The sequence below is a fragment of the Triturus cristatus genome, chromosome 6 (genome assembly GCF_964204655.1).
Source record: "Triturus cristatus chromosome 6, aTriCri1.1, whole genome shotgun sequence".
NCBI lineage: Eukaryota > Metazoa > Chordata > Amphibia > Caudata > Salamandridae > Triturus > Triturus cristatus.
This window is the reverse complement of record NC_140589.1, coordinates 808,331,859-808,351,510: the sequence shown is the minus strand read 5'-3', so window position 1 is coordinate 808,351,510 and position 19,652 is coordinate 808,331,859. Positions and strand designations below refer to the sequence as shown.

The following is a 19,652-nucleotide window of genomic DNA, read 5'->3' as shown; positions in this document are numbered from 1 at the left end:
CACTATACTCGCTGGGCATGCAGCGGGAACTAACGGGGACCGCCCCAGACTTTTTTCAGTGACCCCCAAGAGGGTACAGTGCACACATGGCAACGGGCAGAGGATCCAAGGCCAACACCCAGAATAAACTGGCCAAATTTGCCTGGAATAAAGCAGGAGAAGATAGTGCACCACGCCAAATGGAGAAGGACGAAACTCAGCCTGCCCCTAAGCAGGGATCGGAGCCGACGCTGCACGACGTAATGGCGACTATAAATTGGGTGCGCACCTCGTTGGACTCGGTTACAGTGGAGGTGTCCCTCATCAGGGCAGACTTTCGTAAAATGGATGAGAGGGTAAAGGACCTCAAAATTGTCACTCGGCGCTGCAAACCGATACCTCCCAGCTCCAAACACAGGTGGAGGATTTGCAGAAAAAGCAGGAGCGAATGGCACAGCAGCTTGACGACTATGAAGGTTGTGCACGTCGCAACAATATACGTATTTTGGGAGTTCCGTAAAGATCCGAAGGGCCAGCAGCCGATCTATACGTGGAGGACCTAATAACTACACACCTACAGCCCATGACCTTGTCCAGATACTTCTCGATCGAGAGGGCCCATAAAGTACCGGGAGGTAGGCCAAAACCTGCTCCCCCCCCCCTCATAGCCCAGGTCTTTAATTACCGCGACAGAGATGTCATACGGCAGACGGCAAGGTCCAGGCCCCCACTAAAGATTGACAATAGTGAAATTACCTTCTTTCCGGATTTCACGGCTACAGTTCAGGCCCTGCGTCACAGCTTTCAAGCAGTGAAAAAAGAGCTTCGAGATCGTGAAATAAAATATGCAATGTTATTCTCAGCGAAGCTGAGAGTGGAGTCTGACGTTAAAGGATGGTTCTTCACATCACCGGAGGAAGCATGGGACTGGATGGAGGAGTGGCGAAGGGTGGGGAGCCAAAGAAGAGACCGCACAGGCAGACCCGGACAACAGAGAGGTACTTTGGGTGAGGTACCCGGCAGTGGCTCAGCTGAAAGAGGTGACAAGATGACAGAGCCAGAATAGACTCGGAGGAGCATAATGACAGCCAGTAGATCAACGGAAGCGCAAGTACCGGGGGATGAGATAAGGTTCCTTAGATTATAACATGCTTGCGGCCGATTGGGGGAAGAGGTTGTGGTCTGCTTAATAACTGCGAGTCCTAGCGAGGTGGGTCCAATCGGGACAAACACAGGATGGACAGCAATAGGCAAAATGTAATATGAAACCAGCAGGGATGGAGACTGCATATGCTCGTGCTTTTTCAGCATTTGGGGGGGGGGGGGGGAGGGTGGGGGGAGAGAGGCACTGCCTAGTCGGGGAGTGGGTAGTTTTGGATTCAATATGGTAAAGGGTGGTGGGATGAGGGGGGGGTTCAATTTCCAATAGTTTTGTTGATTTGAAATGTGGCAGTTTGATGTTGATATGCACTTGGGTCCGTTTGAAGAGGAGAATAACTCAGATGAGTCAGATAATATACTACAGTCATCCGTTCACAATGATCTGCAGGGTTGCGAATTTTAACTTGGAATGTGATGGGGGTGAAAGAGAACGAACACTTTCTGTCCTGACCTGAAATGTTAACGGGATGGGCGACAAAATAAAGAGGGGGATAGTGCAACAGTATCTGAAGAGACAGTCCCCAGACCTTGTACTACTACAAGAAACGCATTTGGTCAGTCTGAAAAGTAAGGCCCTGACTAGATGGGGGTATAAACTACTAGTGCACGCAGACTACACTACGGGCTCGAGGGGGACTGGTATCCTGGTAAGACGGAGTATTCCCTTTATTGAGCATTAGATGTGGGCAGACCCGGGGGGACGTTTTGCAGTGGTTGAGGCTCAGTGGGAGGGGAGAGCACTTAACATTGTCTCTGTTTACCTGCCACCAGCACTAGGCAAGACATCACTGGCAGACCTCGGTAACATATTGACAGGACTCCCGGTAGGTTCCTTAATTATGGGGGGAGACTATAATATGACAATGGATGATACAAAAGATAGACACCCACTACGGACAGGTGCGAAGCCAAATGGGCTTATGTCAGAATTTACTACGGCAATGGGGCTGATCGATATAGGACGAGCGCTCCAACCAACGGACATCTCATATACTTATTTCTCTAATGTGCATTAAAGTCTATCTCGTCTCGATTACTTTTTAACACATACAGCCTCAATCGGGAGCTTTAGGCATCCCCAGGTCCTGCCTAGGGGTATATCGGATCACTCCCCAGTTCGGATTGAATTTACACATTGGGAGAGGCAGCCACGCACCACCATCGTCCTTAACCCGTGGCTCCTAACCATACCCGACATAAAAGAAGAACTCTGCACGCAAACCGGGAATTATTTCAAAGAAAATCTGGGCTTGGTTGACTCCGCACAAACCATATGGGAGGCATACAATGTGGTTCTGAAGGGACAAGCCTTGTCCCTAAAGAACGGGTACATTCAAAAGAAGCGTGGGTTACTGGTCCAGGTAGAAGAGGAACTCCAAGGGCTGGAACGGGAACACACAGATGATCCCTCAGAAGATACCCACCATAGACTTACACTAAAACAGTATGAGTACCGAATTAAGACTAAGGAACATATGCTGGCCAAGTATCACAGTACTCAACACAGACTATACGAACTGGGAGACAGGGCGGGCAGAACCCTGGCGTGGTTGGAGACAGGAGCAGGGGGCGAGATGGGTACCCAATCTGACACTGCCAGGAGGTGAGATAATTACTCACCCCAGGGACATGCGGATGCATTTGCGGATTACTTTGAGAAGATGTATACCCCTTCTACCACGTACACGGCGGAAGACTCGCGCCAGCTTCTACTCGATAGTGATATGCCGATCCTCTCTGACTTAGATAGAGACACCCTAGATGAAGACCTTTCTGACGAGGAGATTTGTAAGGCCATTGGGCAGATAACTTCCGGGAAAGCGATCGGGCCAAATGGAACTCCCATTCAGTTTCTAAAGGTCATGGCCTCCCAGATTGTGCCACATCTGCGGGCTATGTATGAAGAAAGTTAAGAGAAGGGCCGGCTGCCGGCGGATCAACATTTGGCTACAATCGTAGTGATCCATAAGTCTGGAAAACCGGCAGATAACTGTGGCTCGTACAGGCCTATTTCGCTGATCAATGCGGAAGCTAAAGTCCTAGCGAAAAGCCTTGTCAATCGACTTGTGGCAGTTATTTCTTCCCTGGTTCACCCCGACCAATCCGACTTTATGCTGGGGAGAAATACGGCCCTTAACATACGTCATCTACATAATGTGATGGCGCGTAGGGAATTTATAGAGGAGGACGCAGTGGTGTTGTCTTTGGATGCCTCTATGGCATTTGATTCGATAGAATGGCCATACTTATTTGCAGTCCTTGAAAAGGTGGGATTGGGACCCAAGTTTATAGGATGGGTTAAACTATTATATACTGATATACAGGGACTAGTGAGAGTTAACAACTACACGTCCAATGCGTTCATGCTGAGAAGGGGTACCAGACAGGGGTGTCCTCTGTCTCCACTGATATTCTCCCTCATATTGGAGCCCCTGCCGGCGTGGGTGCGTCGTGATGTGATGGTGCGAGGGCTGCGGTGGGCGGAAGACTTGGAAGACTGCATATCCCTGTATGCCGACGACATACTATTATACCTTGCCTCCCCCTACAAATCTATACACGCAGTGCTCAACATATTCATGAATTTCGGGAAATACTCTGGATATGCGATAAATTGGAGTAAGTCAGTGTTATTTGTGCTCCGGGGCCAGGTACCTCGACTTCCAGCAAATTGTAAGATATCAGTGGCAGAGGAAGGCTTCAAGTATTTGGGAGTCTGTCACATCGGACCAGGTTCTTTTTCATAATTCTAACCTGGCTCCCCCACTTACTCGGCTACGAAGGGATGTGAAACACTGGAGGTCCTTGCCTATTTCCCTAGTTGGACGCGCTGCCCTCTTCAAAATGTTGGCCCTCCCGCGCTTTTTATACATTCTCCAGAACAGTCCGCATCGAGTCCCAGGTTCCTATTTTAAAGAAGTGGAAAGTGTGGTTCGACCATTGCTGTGGGATGGTAGAGACCCCAGGGTGGCATTGAGGAAACTAACAAAAGGCTGGTATGATGGAGGTATAGCATTGCCGTACCTACAGCTTTACTTTTGGGCAGCACAGCTGGTGGCTGTTAATCACTGGGTGTATCGCCCCCCTACTGAACCGGCTTATGCTAGACAGGTACCAAATGGACTGCTCTGGTTATTTGGGGGCCTTATACACACGGGACAGGAAAAATAAATATTTCGGGCTCACTTCACACACACTAGATATATGGCACAAAGCAAACTCTCGCCTGGGTTGGGCGGATACCCTCACCAAGGCGACGCCACTGTGGAATGCCCAGCAACTCGGCATGTTATGTTACCATCCTGGATTCGACAAGTGGGACATAATTGGTATTTCAGCAGTAAGAGATCTGGTTAAAAAGGGCTCAATACTTACGTTTGGGGAACTCCAGAGGCACTATCAACTGACGCAGGGGGAGGTATTCAGGTACCTGCAAATACGACATGCATTACAAGCGGCCTTTTTAAACTTTGCGGACATACCGGAATCGTCGCCACTGGAAGACCGCTTGCTGGATGGGCCACTACCCTCCAAAGCCATATCCTTGACATATAAAAAACTAAGCAATAACCTGCCGGGTACTTTTAGTAAACTTAGGGAGCAGTGGCAGAGAGACCTGAGACCGATTGATGACGAGGACTGGCAACTGGCTCTTATGTGCCCAAGGGAAGCAGCCATCACACAATGATTTCGGCTGATACAGCTTAGGATTCTCCACCGATCATATATGACCGGGAAAATAATGGCAAAATTGGGAACCAGACCTGATGATCTTTGCTTGAGGGGCTGCCAACAACAGGCCACCTATCATATTGCCTGGAGTTGCCCTGCCATACGCCACTTCTGGGAAGAAGCCACATATCATATGCAGACAGCATTGGGGAAGGAGGTGACCCTGACACCACAGTTGGGGTTACTGAACATCTGGGCCGCAACTGACCTCACCAACACTGAACAGCTAGCGACACTAGGCTACACACTGGTTTAGTGGGAACTGGCGAGGGGATCGGGGGGTGGCAATCTACCCTCTACATTCGTGTGGCCGAAAGAATTAGACCGATGCATGTTGGCGGAGACTGAGGTTTTGTAGCCAGGGGATGCCCCAAAAAATGGGATAAGAAGTGGTCCAAATGGAATGTGTATCGTGGAGATGTATGTGTGTCCCCCATGGTGGAGTTGGAGATGCGCAGAAATGCAGACCGAGGAGGGATTGATTGATGTATATCTAACGATGACCCCTGTAGGACCTGTAATGAGATGAGTAACTGGGAAACATGTTTAATGTTTTTTGTATAAATGTCACTAAAATCAATAAAAACATTTAAAAAAAACATACATATATATATATATATATATATATATATATATATATTTATATTACCTACTGGCGGTCGCCAGTAGGTAGTTATAGTTAGGACCCCTTTTCCATAGGAAATCCGCAACATTCTATTTTGAATAACTTTGGCGCCGGTCGATGAATCCTCGCGAATTTCTCAAAATAGGTGGGGCGCTACGCTCCGCTCCTGCCCTGAAAGTCTCGGGGGGATTCGTCAAGCGGGGGCTGAGATAAAAGGGGGGTCCCAAAACGCGTTTTTCCCATGCATTTTTCCATAGGACCTTTAGACAGAGCTACAGCCCGAACGGCTGAACAGAATTACTAGAAATTTGGCAGAGAGGTAGTCCCTATGTCAAGGAAGTGCCTTTTGTAGGTTTGGTGTAAATCTGTTCAGTAGATTCTGAGAAAATAGCCTTTAAATCAATATATATATCTGAGCCCGCTTACGGTACGCTTACCGTACGCTTACCGTACGGTGGCGTGCGCGAGCGCGATTCTGATTGGCTCTTAGTAAACATTCGAATCGGCCGAAACCAGGAAGCGGCGTCCGCCATTTTGTCTCTCGCACTGAGTGTTATTTATCAAACATGATGCCCAAAAACATGTTACGGGGCTGTTTTGACAACTCCCTCCCACATAGTCATGTTGAGGGAGTCCCCAAACATCCCCCAAGAGCAAAAACGGTTTTATTTTTTTTTCGGCAATTTCGCCGAGTACGCTTACCGTACGCTTACCGTAAGCGTACGGTAAAAAATAGAAATAAAAAAAACACTATCCACACTTACCCCACCCCCTGTGCTTTTGGTGGCCGTAGGCCACCATATGTACAGGGCTTATTACATCAGTAAAAAAACTATATTTTGGCAACATGAAATTATAAAATCGAAATAAAAAAAACACTATCCACATTGACCCCACCCCCTGTGCTTTTGGTGGCCGAAGGCCACCAAATGTACAGGGCTTATTAAAGTTGATAAAAACCGTGCACGGAACGCACTGCGTTAAGTGGGCGCGCACGCCTCGAATGGCGTAAAGTAACTTAGCATTTAAAAAACCGTACAAATTCACTGAAAAAACCATAGGTTTCACACACGTTATAGTTAGGAATTAGCATTTAAAAAACCTTGCAAATTCACTGAAAAAACCATAGGTTTCACACATGTTATAGTTAGCGGAAATTTTACTGATAAAAAACCAATGAAATTGCCCCGTTATAGTTAGTGCTGGCAACTATAACTCACGCGACCGCAATCTTCTGCTGATGACATATGTGTCTTTATAAAAAAAAAATATTTGTAATATATGTATAGCTAAAAATGTATGGAAGAAGACATGGGCAAATAAGTGTCTAAATACAGTATTAGCATCAGCAGAGGATTGCGGTCGCGTGAGTTATAGTTGCCAGCACTAACTATAACGGGGCAATTTCATTGGTTTTTTATCAGTAAAATTTCCGCTAACTATAACATGTGTGAAACCTATGGTTTCTTCAGTGAATATATATATATATATATATATATATATATATATGTGTGAACTTGTGGTATAGCAAATAGCTTAGAAAGCAAAAGGAAAGTGAATCGTTCAAAAACAAGCCTTGGAATAGGCCTCTGCCAAGAGCAGAAACAGTATTGACAGCATAAGAAGGAAAAGAAAAGGAAAGTCAACTGTACTGTGAGGACTGATTATGCTGTGAAGAGAAACTGGGGCACCTGAAAAGGAAGAAAAGGGATGCTGTATGGGAGTTTCCTGTAAGTTTGCCTCTGGGTGTGCACGTACCTCGTGTCCAAGCTAGTTTTTTACTCTATGCTTGCAAAGAATGTGGCAGGGTACCTGGCATTGTGTCAGGACACCATGAGTATGGAGAGGAGGAAGTGGATATACCATTAGGGACATTAAGATTGTCCTAACTACAAGTCAATCAAATAGGCACACTGCAACATTCCAATAGTATGACAAAAAGCTTCTTAAGCATCACCCAGCTAGGCATTTCTGCTGAACATAGAACAGAGAAGGCTCTGGCATACATGTTGAATGATCTTCAACAAACAAGGCATTTTTCAGTTGTTTTAATAACTTTGGCATTGTCTGGCGAATTTGTGTGAAACTATAATAAAAACGTACATCCACTTTGGGGTCTTCAGGGAACATTTTGTGCAGCCTCATTAAGGAGTGGCCAAAAAAAAGGAATCTAGGGGTACGCCAAAGTGCCATTTCCCATTTTAATTCCCATGGGATATGTTGCTCTTCACTATAGAAACCACAGTTGAAGAGGCTCCCACTGTGGGGTGAGCGCAGGGCCTGCCACACAACAGCCATGCAAACCATAATTTGCATACAAAATGCAATTCTTATAACCTCACAACATTTATACAAACAAATAACAAAAGCTAAAAGAGAAATGTAATTAAATAGCACATAATCAAACCAAATAATGCCAATACATTCATAGACGTACCTTTCAAAGTGGTAAGAGTAATGTGGTATTTAATATAGTCTGTGAGACAATTTACAACAGGGGCGCAACTAGCCTCGACCTTTTGGGAAGGGGGCAAAGAGTGCGAATTGAGGAGGCCAACCTAAGAGTTTGAAATAAAATTACTTGTGAGGGCTACCTTCACCGAGTAGCATAAAGGGTCCTTTTTGGAAAATGTGCCACAGTAATTACATTAAACGGGTTTAGAGGAGTTTCCCTGGAGAAATTGTAGCAAAATCACAAATGTTACATTTTAATACATATTGGGTCAGCCGACCTTGCTAGGTGTAGAACTTTGGCTTCTATATTCTGAGGCAATTCTCAGCAATTGGTGTACTCTGAAACATAGAAGGCAAGTTGCAGTGTTCTCAGCCTAGTAGGAATGAATATTTAGGCACCTTCACCTACACCCCCCGAAAGCAAGGTTTTAGAAACATGTTGGAAGATGGTGCATTATAGACATATTTCTTCCTTTTTTCTCTATTCATACTGCATTTACCAGAGCACAATTTTACTGCGCTATAAAACACACTAGAACAGCTGAATTAGTCTCCACCCAATAGGACTACTTGAGCACTCTGCACCCACAAGCAAAGTTTTGGAAAAGTATTGAAAAATGGTGCAGCTTAAGCAGATTTCTTGACCTAGTCTTTTGTTCCTACTGTTAACAGGCAGGCTACAGTGGAATTTAACAAATCTGCTGTCTGCTGACCTGTTGCTCACCCTCCTTTTATTGGCCCACATGCAGCATGCTGCCAATAAAAGGAGGATCATACTCATTTTTATTTAAAATATGGATCTGCCAAACCACAATACTTTTATGATCCATATGAAGAATAGGATGATAGCATAGGATATCATTAGAATGATGTCTCGCTGTGGAATATTGCACGTCCAGGTTCTGTAAAACACAGATGCCCACAGCACTGCTTTGCAGGCAGGAGGCGCTGGAGTCTGCTTCGACTATGATAAACCCAAAAAACACACACGCCTATAAAACACGACTGTTTCTTCAATGTCCAGTTGTAGAAAATAAAGAAACATGCAAAAATAAACTTTTATTGTTATGGTCTTCAAATATAAGATTTCAGTATCCCCATTCAAATTTCTCGCAGCATCTTCGATTTCTCCTAGTGTGCCTCACATTGAAGACCAATCATTTAAATTTCATGAGGCCACAATCGAGTGAACTCTTGGATGGATTTTGTATGACTAATTTATGTACGTATATATTCCATTTCTGGATGTGGTAGGACAATAATTCACTCCCTTGAGAAAGGATTCTGTAATGCACCTCCTCATTTCAAGCCAATAAGACCTCCACTTTACAGTGTGCACTAACAAAAAACAAATATATTTCGCACATCAACCCTGTCTGTACAAATTAACTGCATGCCAAACAAGCACTGGTAATGCATCGGTTTCGCCTATGTGATTATTAGTAAGTTGTTTTTTAGGTCTCCCCTAGGCAGTGCTTGCGCTGTCTCTTCGAGACATGCGGAATTCAGTTTATGCGCTTTTTAACATGACCAGTACTTTCCCTTGGTTCTTTCCCCTGCCTCTACAAATGTCTTTGTTTTCATTGATCACTAGCATAAATGTTTCCCACCTTCGGGCTGTTTTCTTCCGTTCTGAAGACTGCCCGTGCTACATGGATCCTTTCACTATGGGCCAAATGTTGTGCTTCAGTGCACTACTTTGTCTTTCTGCTCTCTCCGAGCTGCTGCTCTCAACTCACTTAATCTTCTCTGGCTCCTCCTCCCTTATGCAAGTTTAAATTACATTGGCCCACATTCTCAGCAAATACAGGAGCTGATGTTTGCAAGGTTACTACTGACCCCTTCGCACCACCTCCTACCCCCTCCTCATTTTAGATTGCCATGGTTCATGTTCTCGGCAAACACGGAAGCTGATTTTTGCAACGTTGCTGCTTTCCCCTCCCACCGTTGCACTGTGTGCTGTCTCCCTTGCGCCACCCCAACCCTGTCCGTATTAGCCATTGTTTTGTTTTCATGGTTGGGCAGCTTTCAGTAGGATACGCTTTTTTAGGGTTCTTCTGAAGGGAGTTATGCTCTTCTTTTGATGATTTTGATTACAGATGGATGGGGCAAAGCTGGACAGACAAGACAGCTGAACGATCTTTGTTATAGGAAGAGACGGTGCTGGTAAGAAGATTCTTCCTCAACTTTAGTGTAATCATCATTTAAGTGTGTCACTTGTCCGTCATCTTAGTCACTGCTCTATGAGCACCCTTGCTCCGGGCTAGGTGCCACGTGCTAGGCCCCACACACTGCAGACGCTGCAGATTGTCACTTCTGTGTCCAGGCCGACTGATCTACTTTAACTCTGTGGGCTCTCACTCTTAATGAAGGCACTTTTGGCCAGATCTGCTTTTCTTCCCAATAAGGCATAGCCAATATGTCTCGCCTTTGGGACCTTATAAGTGTTTAGTTATCCAGTACAATATCCTTGTTGCAACAACATCAACTGTTGCATAGCTAAACACTTAGAAGGTCCCAAAGCAAGACCTATTGGCTATGCCAATGCTCGTTAAGAATTAATGCTCAGGTGATTTTATTGTTTGGTGTTATGAGTGAAATAGCTTTTGAATATTGCAAGTTGTTTTTTATAACTTAATTATTGCTAGTTGTTTTTACATGATGCCTTGTTATTGTATTAGATTTTCTGAATTCTTCTTGTACCTGTACTTTATATGCTACGAAATGAAATAAAAATTAAAGAGTATTGACTGACTGACTTATTACTACATGGGATGCATCCTAAACAAGGTGCTATTAACACACCCCTGGACTGTGAATGGCAAAAAGACACTATGCCCTACTTGCTTTATTCAATACATGGTGGCAATGTTTACCCACAGCCTGCTTAGTTGGTTATTTCGCCGCATCATCGCTTATCAATTGATCTTGATTTATATGTGACATCCTAAGCCTAACTGTAAAAACTTCTGGCATGGTGCAATTGCCCATAGCCTCAACTAATTTGCATGGAGATGCCATTTACCTCCATGTTATATAGTTGTGAGAGAGGGGCTATTTTGCTGCATTACATTCTGCTGAGGTCTGCTCCGTTTTCCTGAGCAAATACCAAAAAGTGTATTTTGGCAACACAGGTCCTAAAAGCAGCATGGCCAAAGCAGTTTATGTAGTGAGGCATATTTTGTACACAAGAATAAATCCCATTCTTCTGAAGTCCAGTTTACTTCAGGAATTAAAAAGTGGATAGCACAAAAGTGTGTGTTTGCAGTGTCTAATACAACAGCACAAGTCATTATGTACCTCTGAACACCCATTTCATCCTCACAACCCTCAAAACAAGTTCAGAATATGTTTTTATACATGTTGTGAAAGGGTTCCTGTTTTGTGAATTCGCCACCTCAAACCGAGATGTGTTTCTCCTGGTGAAGCCGACACTGGAAACGGCCGCACTGGGGCCGAGCAGCAACTGAGCACTTGGGAGGCAGCGAGAAGACGAAATCACAACTCAAGGCCGGGTGCCAGAGCACTGAATTTCGAAACGCACTGGACTGTTTCCAGTTGGTAACTTGTGAACGAGAACACTGCTTGGCAACCATTACTATCCGGCGACAGGGAGGTCGTTCTCAGTGAAACTGCTAGTAAATCACGCTGATTGCTGCTGGAAGCGATGCGAGGAATGCTGATCTTCTGCAGAGGTGCGTATATCTCCTTTCAGGCTGTATATTATGTGGTGCGGGGGACTTGCACTTGCCCTTAAACTTCTCTGCCTATTTCAGTATTTGCACACTACAGCTGGTTTCAGACTGCAGCCTCATCCAACTATTTCTGAACAGTGACGTCAAACAAAGAGCTAATTATAAGCCCGCCTCTTGACCCATATGTTACTATTAAATCTGTGTCTATCGCTATATTGTCTGTACATAGTGCTAAGGCCTGAGAGTGTCTAAGCACTGTGCTCCATAGCCGTGCCATAGCCATAGACGTCAATTTGCTCTAGGTCATGACAAAAGTGTTAGTTCATTCCTGCTTTTCACACAATCGCACTTGTTGAGCTGAGTGCATTTATGTAGCGAACTATGAGCTATTGGAACGCGGGACACTGTGCATGCTGGGACTTGTAGTGCCACAATTGTAATTGGAAAGTGTCATACGACATCTGCTGTCTCAAAGAACAGCAGAGACTGAAGACAGCGCAGACAGAAGGCGACTTGACAGCTACGCTGCACCCCCTGGTGGCATGTGCTGGGCAACCATTACTTCTTTATACTAGGTTTCTTAGCAAATCCCTGTCAATGACTATTTTGGCAAATTTACTCATCCAGATGTTAGCTTTTTTTTTTTGTTTACAAGAGGTTTTGCAAGGACAGCTCATGCACTGCATGCACTGTTCAGGCAAAAGCTAAAAAAGGAGTAGGCATGGGCAACAAAAAGTAAAGAGTTGCACAAAACAAAGTGAAGAACATAATTTGAAGAAAACAACAATTTCCTTGGGAAAAAAAAATGAGGCGCTAGGAACAACAACAAAAGGGAGAGGGCTTTTAAAATTAAAGTTGCCTTTTTACAAATTTCTTTTTACTTATTTATTATTGTCTGTAGCGTGAATGCAACTCATTTGGTTTCATAGCGCTGTACAAAGCAATATAATAACAGGGGTAGATAAAGCTTAAGGCGAAGCGATTTTAAAGTACAGGCAGAGGGTTTGCAATTATTAGTACAGAGAGCCTCGAAGGACAATTTCAGAGCGCTGGACAAAGTGTTTCCAACAAGAAAGCGAGTGGTGCGCGTGCGCCACAGCAAGACATCTGTTTTCTATTATCGCGCATGTGTCTGTGCACGATAATTGCAAACAGATGTCGCCCGTGCAGGTTAACCGCAAGCAAAAGGCCGTGGGCGAAGCAAAGGCGGGACATGCACCCGCCTTTGCCCAATTGTGTGCTGTCATTCTTAGAAAGACGCAAGCAAAGCCCAAAGCTTTCTGAAGCCCCTTACATAAAGTCTCGCCAGAGCAGCGCATGCGCGCTGCTACAGACTCGACCTAAAAAATGAGTTTTGCAGAGTTGTAAACTACAAATGTATGTATGTGTGTGTGTCCTTGTGTGCTTGAGGTTGTCTCCGTGTTTGTGTGTGTGCTTCTGTGCTGATTAGCAAGTGCTCCACCGTAAATGAAATATGCGGGATTGTCGTATGGTTAATGCTTTCCATACTGTGCCTTTGCTCCATATCACAGTTTGTGTATGACATACAGCACTCCTTGCAGTACTCAATGAGCGCACTGTACTCCACATTAACCATATTCACCTAGGCTCTCACACGCTTGAGTTTATTTGGAGATGTTGGATATATGCAAACAGTGCTGTGGAACTGTGGCTTGTTTATTGTTTTGAGACAAACATTAACCCCTTGCGCCTCCCATCACAGTGGGTGTTCGCTTCTTAAACAGCAGTTGCCTCCAATGAAAGATACGGGTAACTAGCGAGTATTGTCCACTCATTAATGTCTGAACAGAGCAATCAAAAGGTAGATGGGGGAGGTGCACTGTGCATACAATTAGGAGCTCCCAGTAACCCGCACCCCCTCCTGAACTATTCTCAGAGATAACGTGAGAGCAGCCAGGGCGTGAACAGGCACCTAGGAGTCTGCTTCTGTGCATCTCTTATCTTGGCCCTGCCATATTCTCTCTCTGCCCATCTCTGCTCCTTACTTTACAGCTGTTCTGGATGTCACTGCTCTGATCCAGTCTCTCAGGACACCTTGGGCTCTGGCTGTGCTCTTTCGCCTTCTATTTGTGTCTCTGCTCCCTCACTGTATCTCTGGTCCCGGGTATACACCCTTTCACTGAGCATCTCTTGTCTTGGTTAGTTGCTTGGGCTGTGCATGCACTTAGGCATCCTTTCTTTCATTTGTATCCAGAACTACCAAGTTTCCCAGTTCCCGGTGTCAGTAGCTCGGCCAGTCCAGGTTTTACCTTTGCATTCTGGGATTTGTAGTCTATTTTATCCCATTATAAAACCAGGACTACAAGTCAGATAATGCAATTGAATACCCTGGACTGTTTGAGTTACTCTTGCACGGGCTTGGGATACTTGAGGGTTCCGGGTCTGTGCTCTCTCAGTTTACCCATGGCCCTGCCTGTGGTCTCTGTCTGGCTGCCTCTGGGCCAGGCAGTGCTGTTTCACTGGGTGTCTTTCATGCAATATGTTTACTCTCTCCCTTGTTGTCATAGCACTCTCCTATTGCCAGGATGATTATAAATGTCTACGCTCTCCGTCTCAACTCTCAGCTCTTCTCTGCCTCTCTTTTGGGGTGTCTCTGGGTATGTTTGGCCCACTTGTATGGTTCTATGCATGCAGTCTTTAGGTCTGGATGTACCATGCTCTTGTTTATTGTGTTTGCTCTCTTGGCCTGGCTATCATTTTTTGTCCTGCATCTCTCTCGTTGTATACTCTTTCTGGATTTTTGCATCTTTTATATGTCTTTCTCCAAACAAATTTGTGCAGTATGTTTGGATGTCTCATCCAAGCTGTCTTTTTCTAGATGTGCCAGGTCCTGGCTAAATCCATCTGCTTGTGCTCTCTTTGGCCTATTTTCAGAGACTTCCTCTAGGCATTCCTGGTCAAGGTTGTGATCACTGATTCACATCTGCAACACACAGATGGAGGAAGGGGAAAAGAGGGGAGGGGGGAGGAAGGGGGAGAGGCAGAGGCGGGGAGGGGGGGGGGGAGAGAAAGGGAGAGAGGTGAAAGGACACAGAGAGGGGAGGCAGAAGAGGGGACAGGGAGGCAAATCCCCCCAGGGGGGGGGGGGGGGGAGGAGGAAGAGCCAGCTCATGAAGGGGGCCAGGAGGGAACCCTGTGCAGGGCATAGCCGAGATCTCTGATAAAAAGCGGGGCTTACAATTGCATCACCTACCCAGCTCCGCCAGCGCCATGTGACCCCCTGCGTTTATGCATCCACCCCACTTACTCTCATAGCATTTTGTGACATTGCGGGATCTAGGGCTTCTATTGCCTTACACTGTTCCATCAGTTGAGCCCAGTCCAGTGAGATCGGTCGTTTTCTCAGGCCCCTGTATTCCTCCTGGTATAAAGCCTCCCGTTCCGCCACTGCCCACCTCCTCGCACCAGGCTTCAATTCTCGATGCCCGAGCTGCCTTCCAGCGCTTCGTTATCATGCGCTTCGCCAATATCAGAACCAGCCCTGCGAATCTGCGCATTAGCTTTGCCTTTTTGGGGAGGGGAAATAACCCCAGAAGACAGGCTTCAATGGTGTCCCAAGGGGTGCGTCCCGTTACCGCCGCGAGCTCCCGCGTCACATCCGCCCAGAACTCCCGCAGTTTGGAACAATTCCACATCATGTGCAGAAAGTCAGCGTCTGGCGCATGGCACCGCGGACATGCTGCCGATGCAGAGGGGTACATCTTACGTATTGTTGCAGGGGCAAGGTATGCTGCATGTAGTTTAAACAACTGGATTGTCTTTAAGCGACAGTTCCGTGAGACTCTTCGGGGATGGTCTAGTATTCGAGTCCACTCCCCATCGTCCAGATTTCGTCCCAAGACCAGGTCCCATCTCTGCCTACTATGCCTCAATGAGATCGATAAATGCTCCCTCAGGCGGTAGAGCCAGCGCACTAGAAATCGCCCATGACCCATAAAGTGTAAGGACCTCAGTAAATGAAAGGTTGGGGGCTCCGCGCGATCAGCAAACCAATATGTGCGAATGTAACGTACTATGGTCGCATGGGTAAGGAACAAGGCATCAGTCACCGAATTAGCATGCACGAACTCCTCATGCTGCATCAACTGGCCATCAAGAAAGAAATCCCCAACGGATTCCACTCCCTCATTAGTCCATCCCCGCAGCTGGCCCCGGGTCAGCACCCCCCTCCCAGTCGGTAACCCGCAGAGGGGGACATTTGGGGCATATGGGTTATAAATAGTAAGTGTTAACGCGTTGAGCTTACCATGTTGTTCTTGCTTACAATTTACATGCTGTATCTTTAAGTGTGGCAAACACGCCTTTTGGTCTGCACGGCCAGGCTCGTCCACCTCCATTTTAAAAAAATAAAAAAAGACTAACTATACTTTAACTCTCAGCGCGGCGCCGGTTAGCTTCTACTGCTCAACTGTTAAAAATGGCCATGTTTATTTCAAGTTTTTATCTGCATGCCTCCACGCCTATCTTCGCTTTTAGGTCTTCTCGCATGCTTTCTCTTTTGTGCTACACTCCTGGCATGACATAACAAGAGCTTGTCTTCCGCCCCCTCACCTGCGCACCACACTGCTCCCCAGATAAGTGAAAACAACCCTCTGCCGTTGGCACTCTCCGCCACATTATCATTTGTAACAACAATAGCTCTATCATTAAATAGTGCAAGCCTATTGCATTGCAAATGCTTGTTGTTGTAAGTTGTAGCTTGTTGAGCAGTTGTACAATATAAGTTACTGAAACCATAATTCATTCCAGGCCACTACATATTCATTTGCTTTAGCACTGTCAATATGTTGAGAGCTGTGCTCCTCCTTTACACACTTTTACACAGAACCACAATTACAATTATCATTATCTTGTTGACTCATAGGAGCACAAAAAAAAAAATTAAATAAAGTTTCAGTAACTTATATCGCACAACTAACTGCTCACCGAGCTACAATTTACAATGAAAAATAGCTTATTATTAATCACATAGGCAAAAAGGAAGAATTACCAGTGCTTGTTGTAAACAATTGTTTCTTGCGAGCAAGAGTGCATGCACTAGCGCATGCTCAATCCTACATAAGGCACTCTTGAATATAAAAAGGGAGGGGGAATCAAAGGCCAAGCCCCAGGCATCCATTCAACAAGATATTGACAACCTCCCTCGCCCAAAGCACAAGTCCGAGAATCTACTTTTAAAGCTCTAACTCCAAGTAATCCACTCTCACTCAATAAATGTCATTAAAAACACTTGAGAAGTAAAATCCCTAAATATGGAACCAAGGTGAAAGAGAAAACTTTAATTAAAAAGAGCAGCAAACATATAAATGAGAGAAGGTACAAGTTGGCTGCACATAATGCCAATTTGTATGTAGTTTGGGGTGTTACTCCGGTGAATTCCACCATTCTCACATAAATCTGCAATGTGATGCAACCTATTAAAATATGACATTTTCCTGCTTTTTGTAGTCACATGCTAACAAGAGAGTAGTTCCACCTGAAAGCACTTTTTCATGCCTGTGCGCAAGTAATACTAGGGTGGAGAAATATCCGGTTGCCTCCCACCTACCTTCTGAGTTTTTCGATCTTACATCTGTATTTACTGCCTGAAACAACTTTGTAAAGGTCCATTGAAATCTTCTTAAAAGACTGTTAGTCCTTACCTAAGTGAAGTTTAGTTTACAAACCATGCACAGAGCTAAAATATGCAGCTACTTACATCACCACCGAGAACTCTGGCCAAAAGAAAAATCGTCAATGATCCAAATATCCAAATTGTAATAATCCAAGAAACCACCTGAAACGTAAAACAAATGGTCAGTCATTAACAGTACATGTTTTGGGATAGTTGTGTTCATATACTATACACTTTACGGTGATTTTAATGTAATGCATTATTGTGTATAACTGCAATAAGTTGTAATTGATGGGCTGAAAATTGAAAAAGTAATAAAATGTTTTAAGAAAAAAAACAGTACATGTTTTGAAAATGTATTGAAAAGTAGTAATTATGAAGCCCGCCAACAAAGTCATGTGCTGCAATTGGTCTCCGATTTGAACAGAAAATTGATCAATTATGAACTCATGTAGTATTTATGAAGTGTTTTAAAATATATTTTTTTCTATCAGAGAAGCAGCAGTTCCAAATATATCAGTTTGTTATAAAAGACACATAAATATATTATTGTGCAAAGACAGAACAATATTTTTCCAAACCAATGCTCATTGTTTCTCTTAAATATGTAAAGGGACACACTTTTGGTCTTAAAGAAATTTGGAGAAACCTTCTGTCAATTTGTGGATGTTTGTTGTAGAGATGAACTTAAAGTTAAAAATTCAGTTACGCAACACAGACTAATAGCTTGATTATCTTGATTTAAAAGACAAAAGAGTAACAAGCAAATGGTTACAAAACAGTTATGATTAGGCAAACTAACAATAACTTGTAACCCGGCATCCACTGCTTAGGACTTCACATGTGACAATAATCATGTTTTATAAAATTACATCAATAATGACATCTCAAACAACATGACTGAAGACATCATCCAATAGTACTAATGCCCTGCCATTGGACATGTGCTGTGCGAATAGCTGCAAGACTCTGCGCTAAATCCTCTTCAAATAGTCTGCTGCTTACAGCCATAGGCAGATATTTCCCCTTTTAAAAGAAATAGCGTACTCAGAGTAATTTCGACAGCACTATCATGGACGATGTCATCAGTAGTCAGCAGTGCAAGATGGGAGACGAGTTATAGTTTCTTAAAAAAGACTGGTGAATTTCAAAGGTTTCCATACACTGAACTTCAGGCTTTGGCCTGCAGCCATGGCATTATGCTCAAACAGCTGCAGGGCCTGGCAGTGCATCCAACCAACCATGGTGACCAACCCACGCTGCACAAAGCCTTCAGATGTGTAGTGCAGGTTGGTCGAAGGGCCTGCACCCACACATGGGGCCGAACCGCTGCTGGACACTGCTAAAGTGCGCCAACGATGTGCAACCCGTGCTGCGCATGACCATGGTTAGCGGTTGGGCCTGGCCGCCAGACAGGTCTGCCCCAAATCCTCAGCTGGCAGTGAACGCCCACATCACAAAGCCTTGAGAATAAGAAGCCATCAATAATGCTTTTTGTTTGGGTTCTTCAGCTGAATTTTCTTTTAGCTTTTAAAAAACAAATCTGTTGTAATTTTTGTTTGATAGGTTTTATAACAAACTTATTTTATTTTCTCCTATTGTAACCACACACACAATATATATATTGTGTGTGTGGTTACAATAGGAGAAAATACAATAAGTTTGTTATAAAAACCTATCATACAAATCAATCTCTCTCTCTCTCTCTCTCTCTCACATTCTTTATTGTACTTCTTAAGGTATTGTTTCATCAATTTTGAGAGGACCTGTTGGTTTTGTTCACTCGACTACAGTTGAGAATCGGATTCTGATTGATTGTACTGTGCAATTTCAGTAGCAATATCCTCGTCTTACTGCTTTTGCCCCATTACTTGTTCTTTCAGCAAAGGAGAATTTATTGGGCTGCGTACCTCTTAAGATATTTTCACATCTCTGTTGTCCCAAAGGAGTACATGCCTGGATATCCTATTTGTAGTACCTGGTCACAATGTGTGCAAGTTACCTTGCAAGCATTGACTTTGTTTTACCTTTTGGATGTGTGAAGAAATACCAGGCTAAGGATTCTTCTTTTGGCTCCCCAATTTGCCTCAAAGGTGTTGGCACTTATTCACCATTCTCCAGCTATTGTATGGCAGTTCACTAACTTAGTGCAAAGCCTTTTGAGTCTTGCCTATGTGGTCTATTTGCCTTTGAAAAGTTTGTTTTGCAATATGTGATGCTTCCCAGCTTTTAATCTCATTTTCTGAGCAGAGACATTGTGTCTGAAAAAAAGCACAAAGAAAATAATGTGGGATAACTGGAGGACTATCAATTGTGCAGTTATCTGCTTCCTATGTCCAAGAGATTAGGGAACCACTTAATCTTAGCATGG

The 19,652-nt window shown here is 44.5% G+C and overlaps 1 protein-coding gene across 1 annotated transcript in view; it reads right to left on the bottom strand.

Moving 5' to 3' along the window:
• Positions 1–19,652, bottom strand: part of YIPF4 (Yip1 domain family member 4) — a 77,372-nt gene that overhangs the window by 28,015 nt on the left and 29,705 nt on the right. Inside the window, exon 4 of the mRNA XM_085611391.1 lies at positions 17,366–17,443. Within this exon, the coding sequence (XP_085467517.1) occupies positions 17,366–17,443 (78 nt within the window). The remainder of the gene's footprint in view (positions 1–17,365; positions 17,444–19,652) is intronic.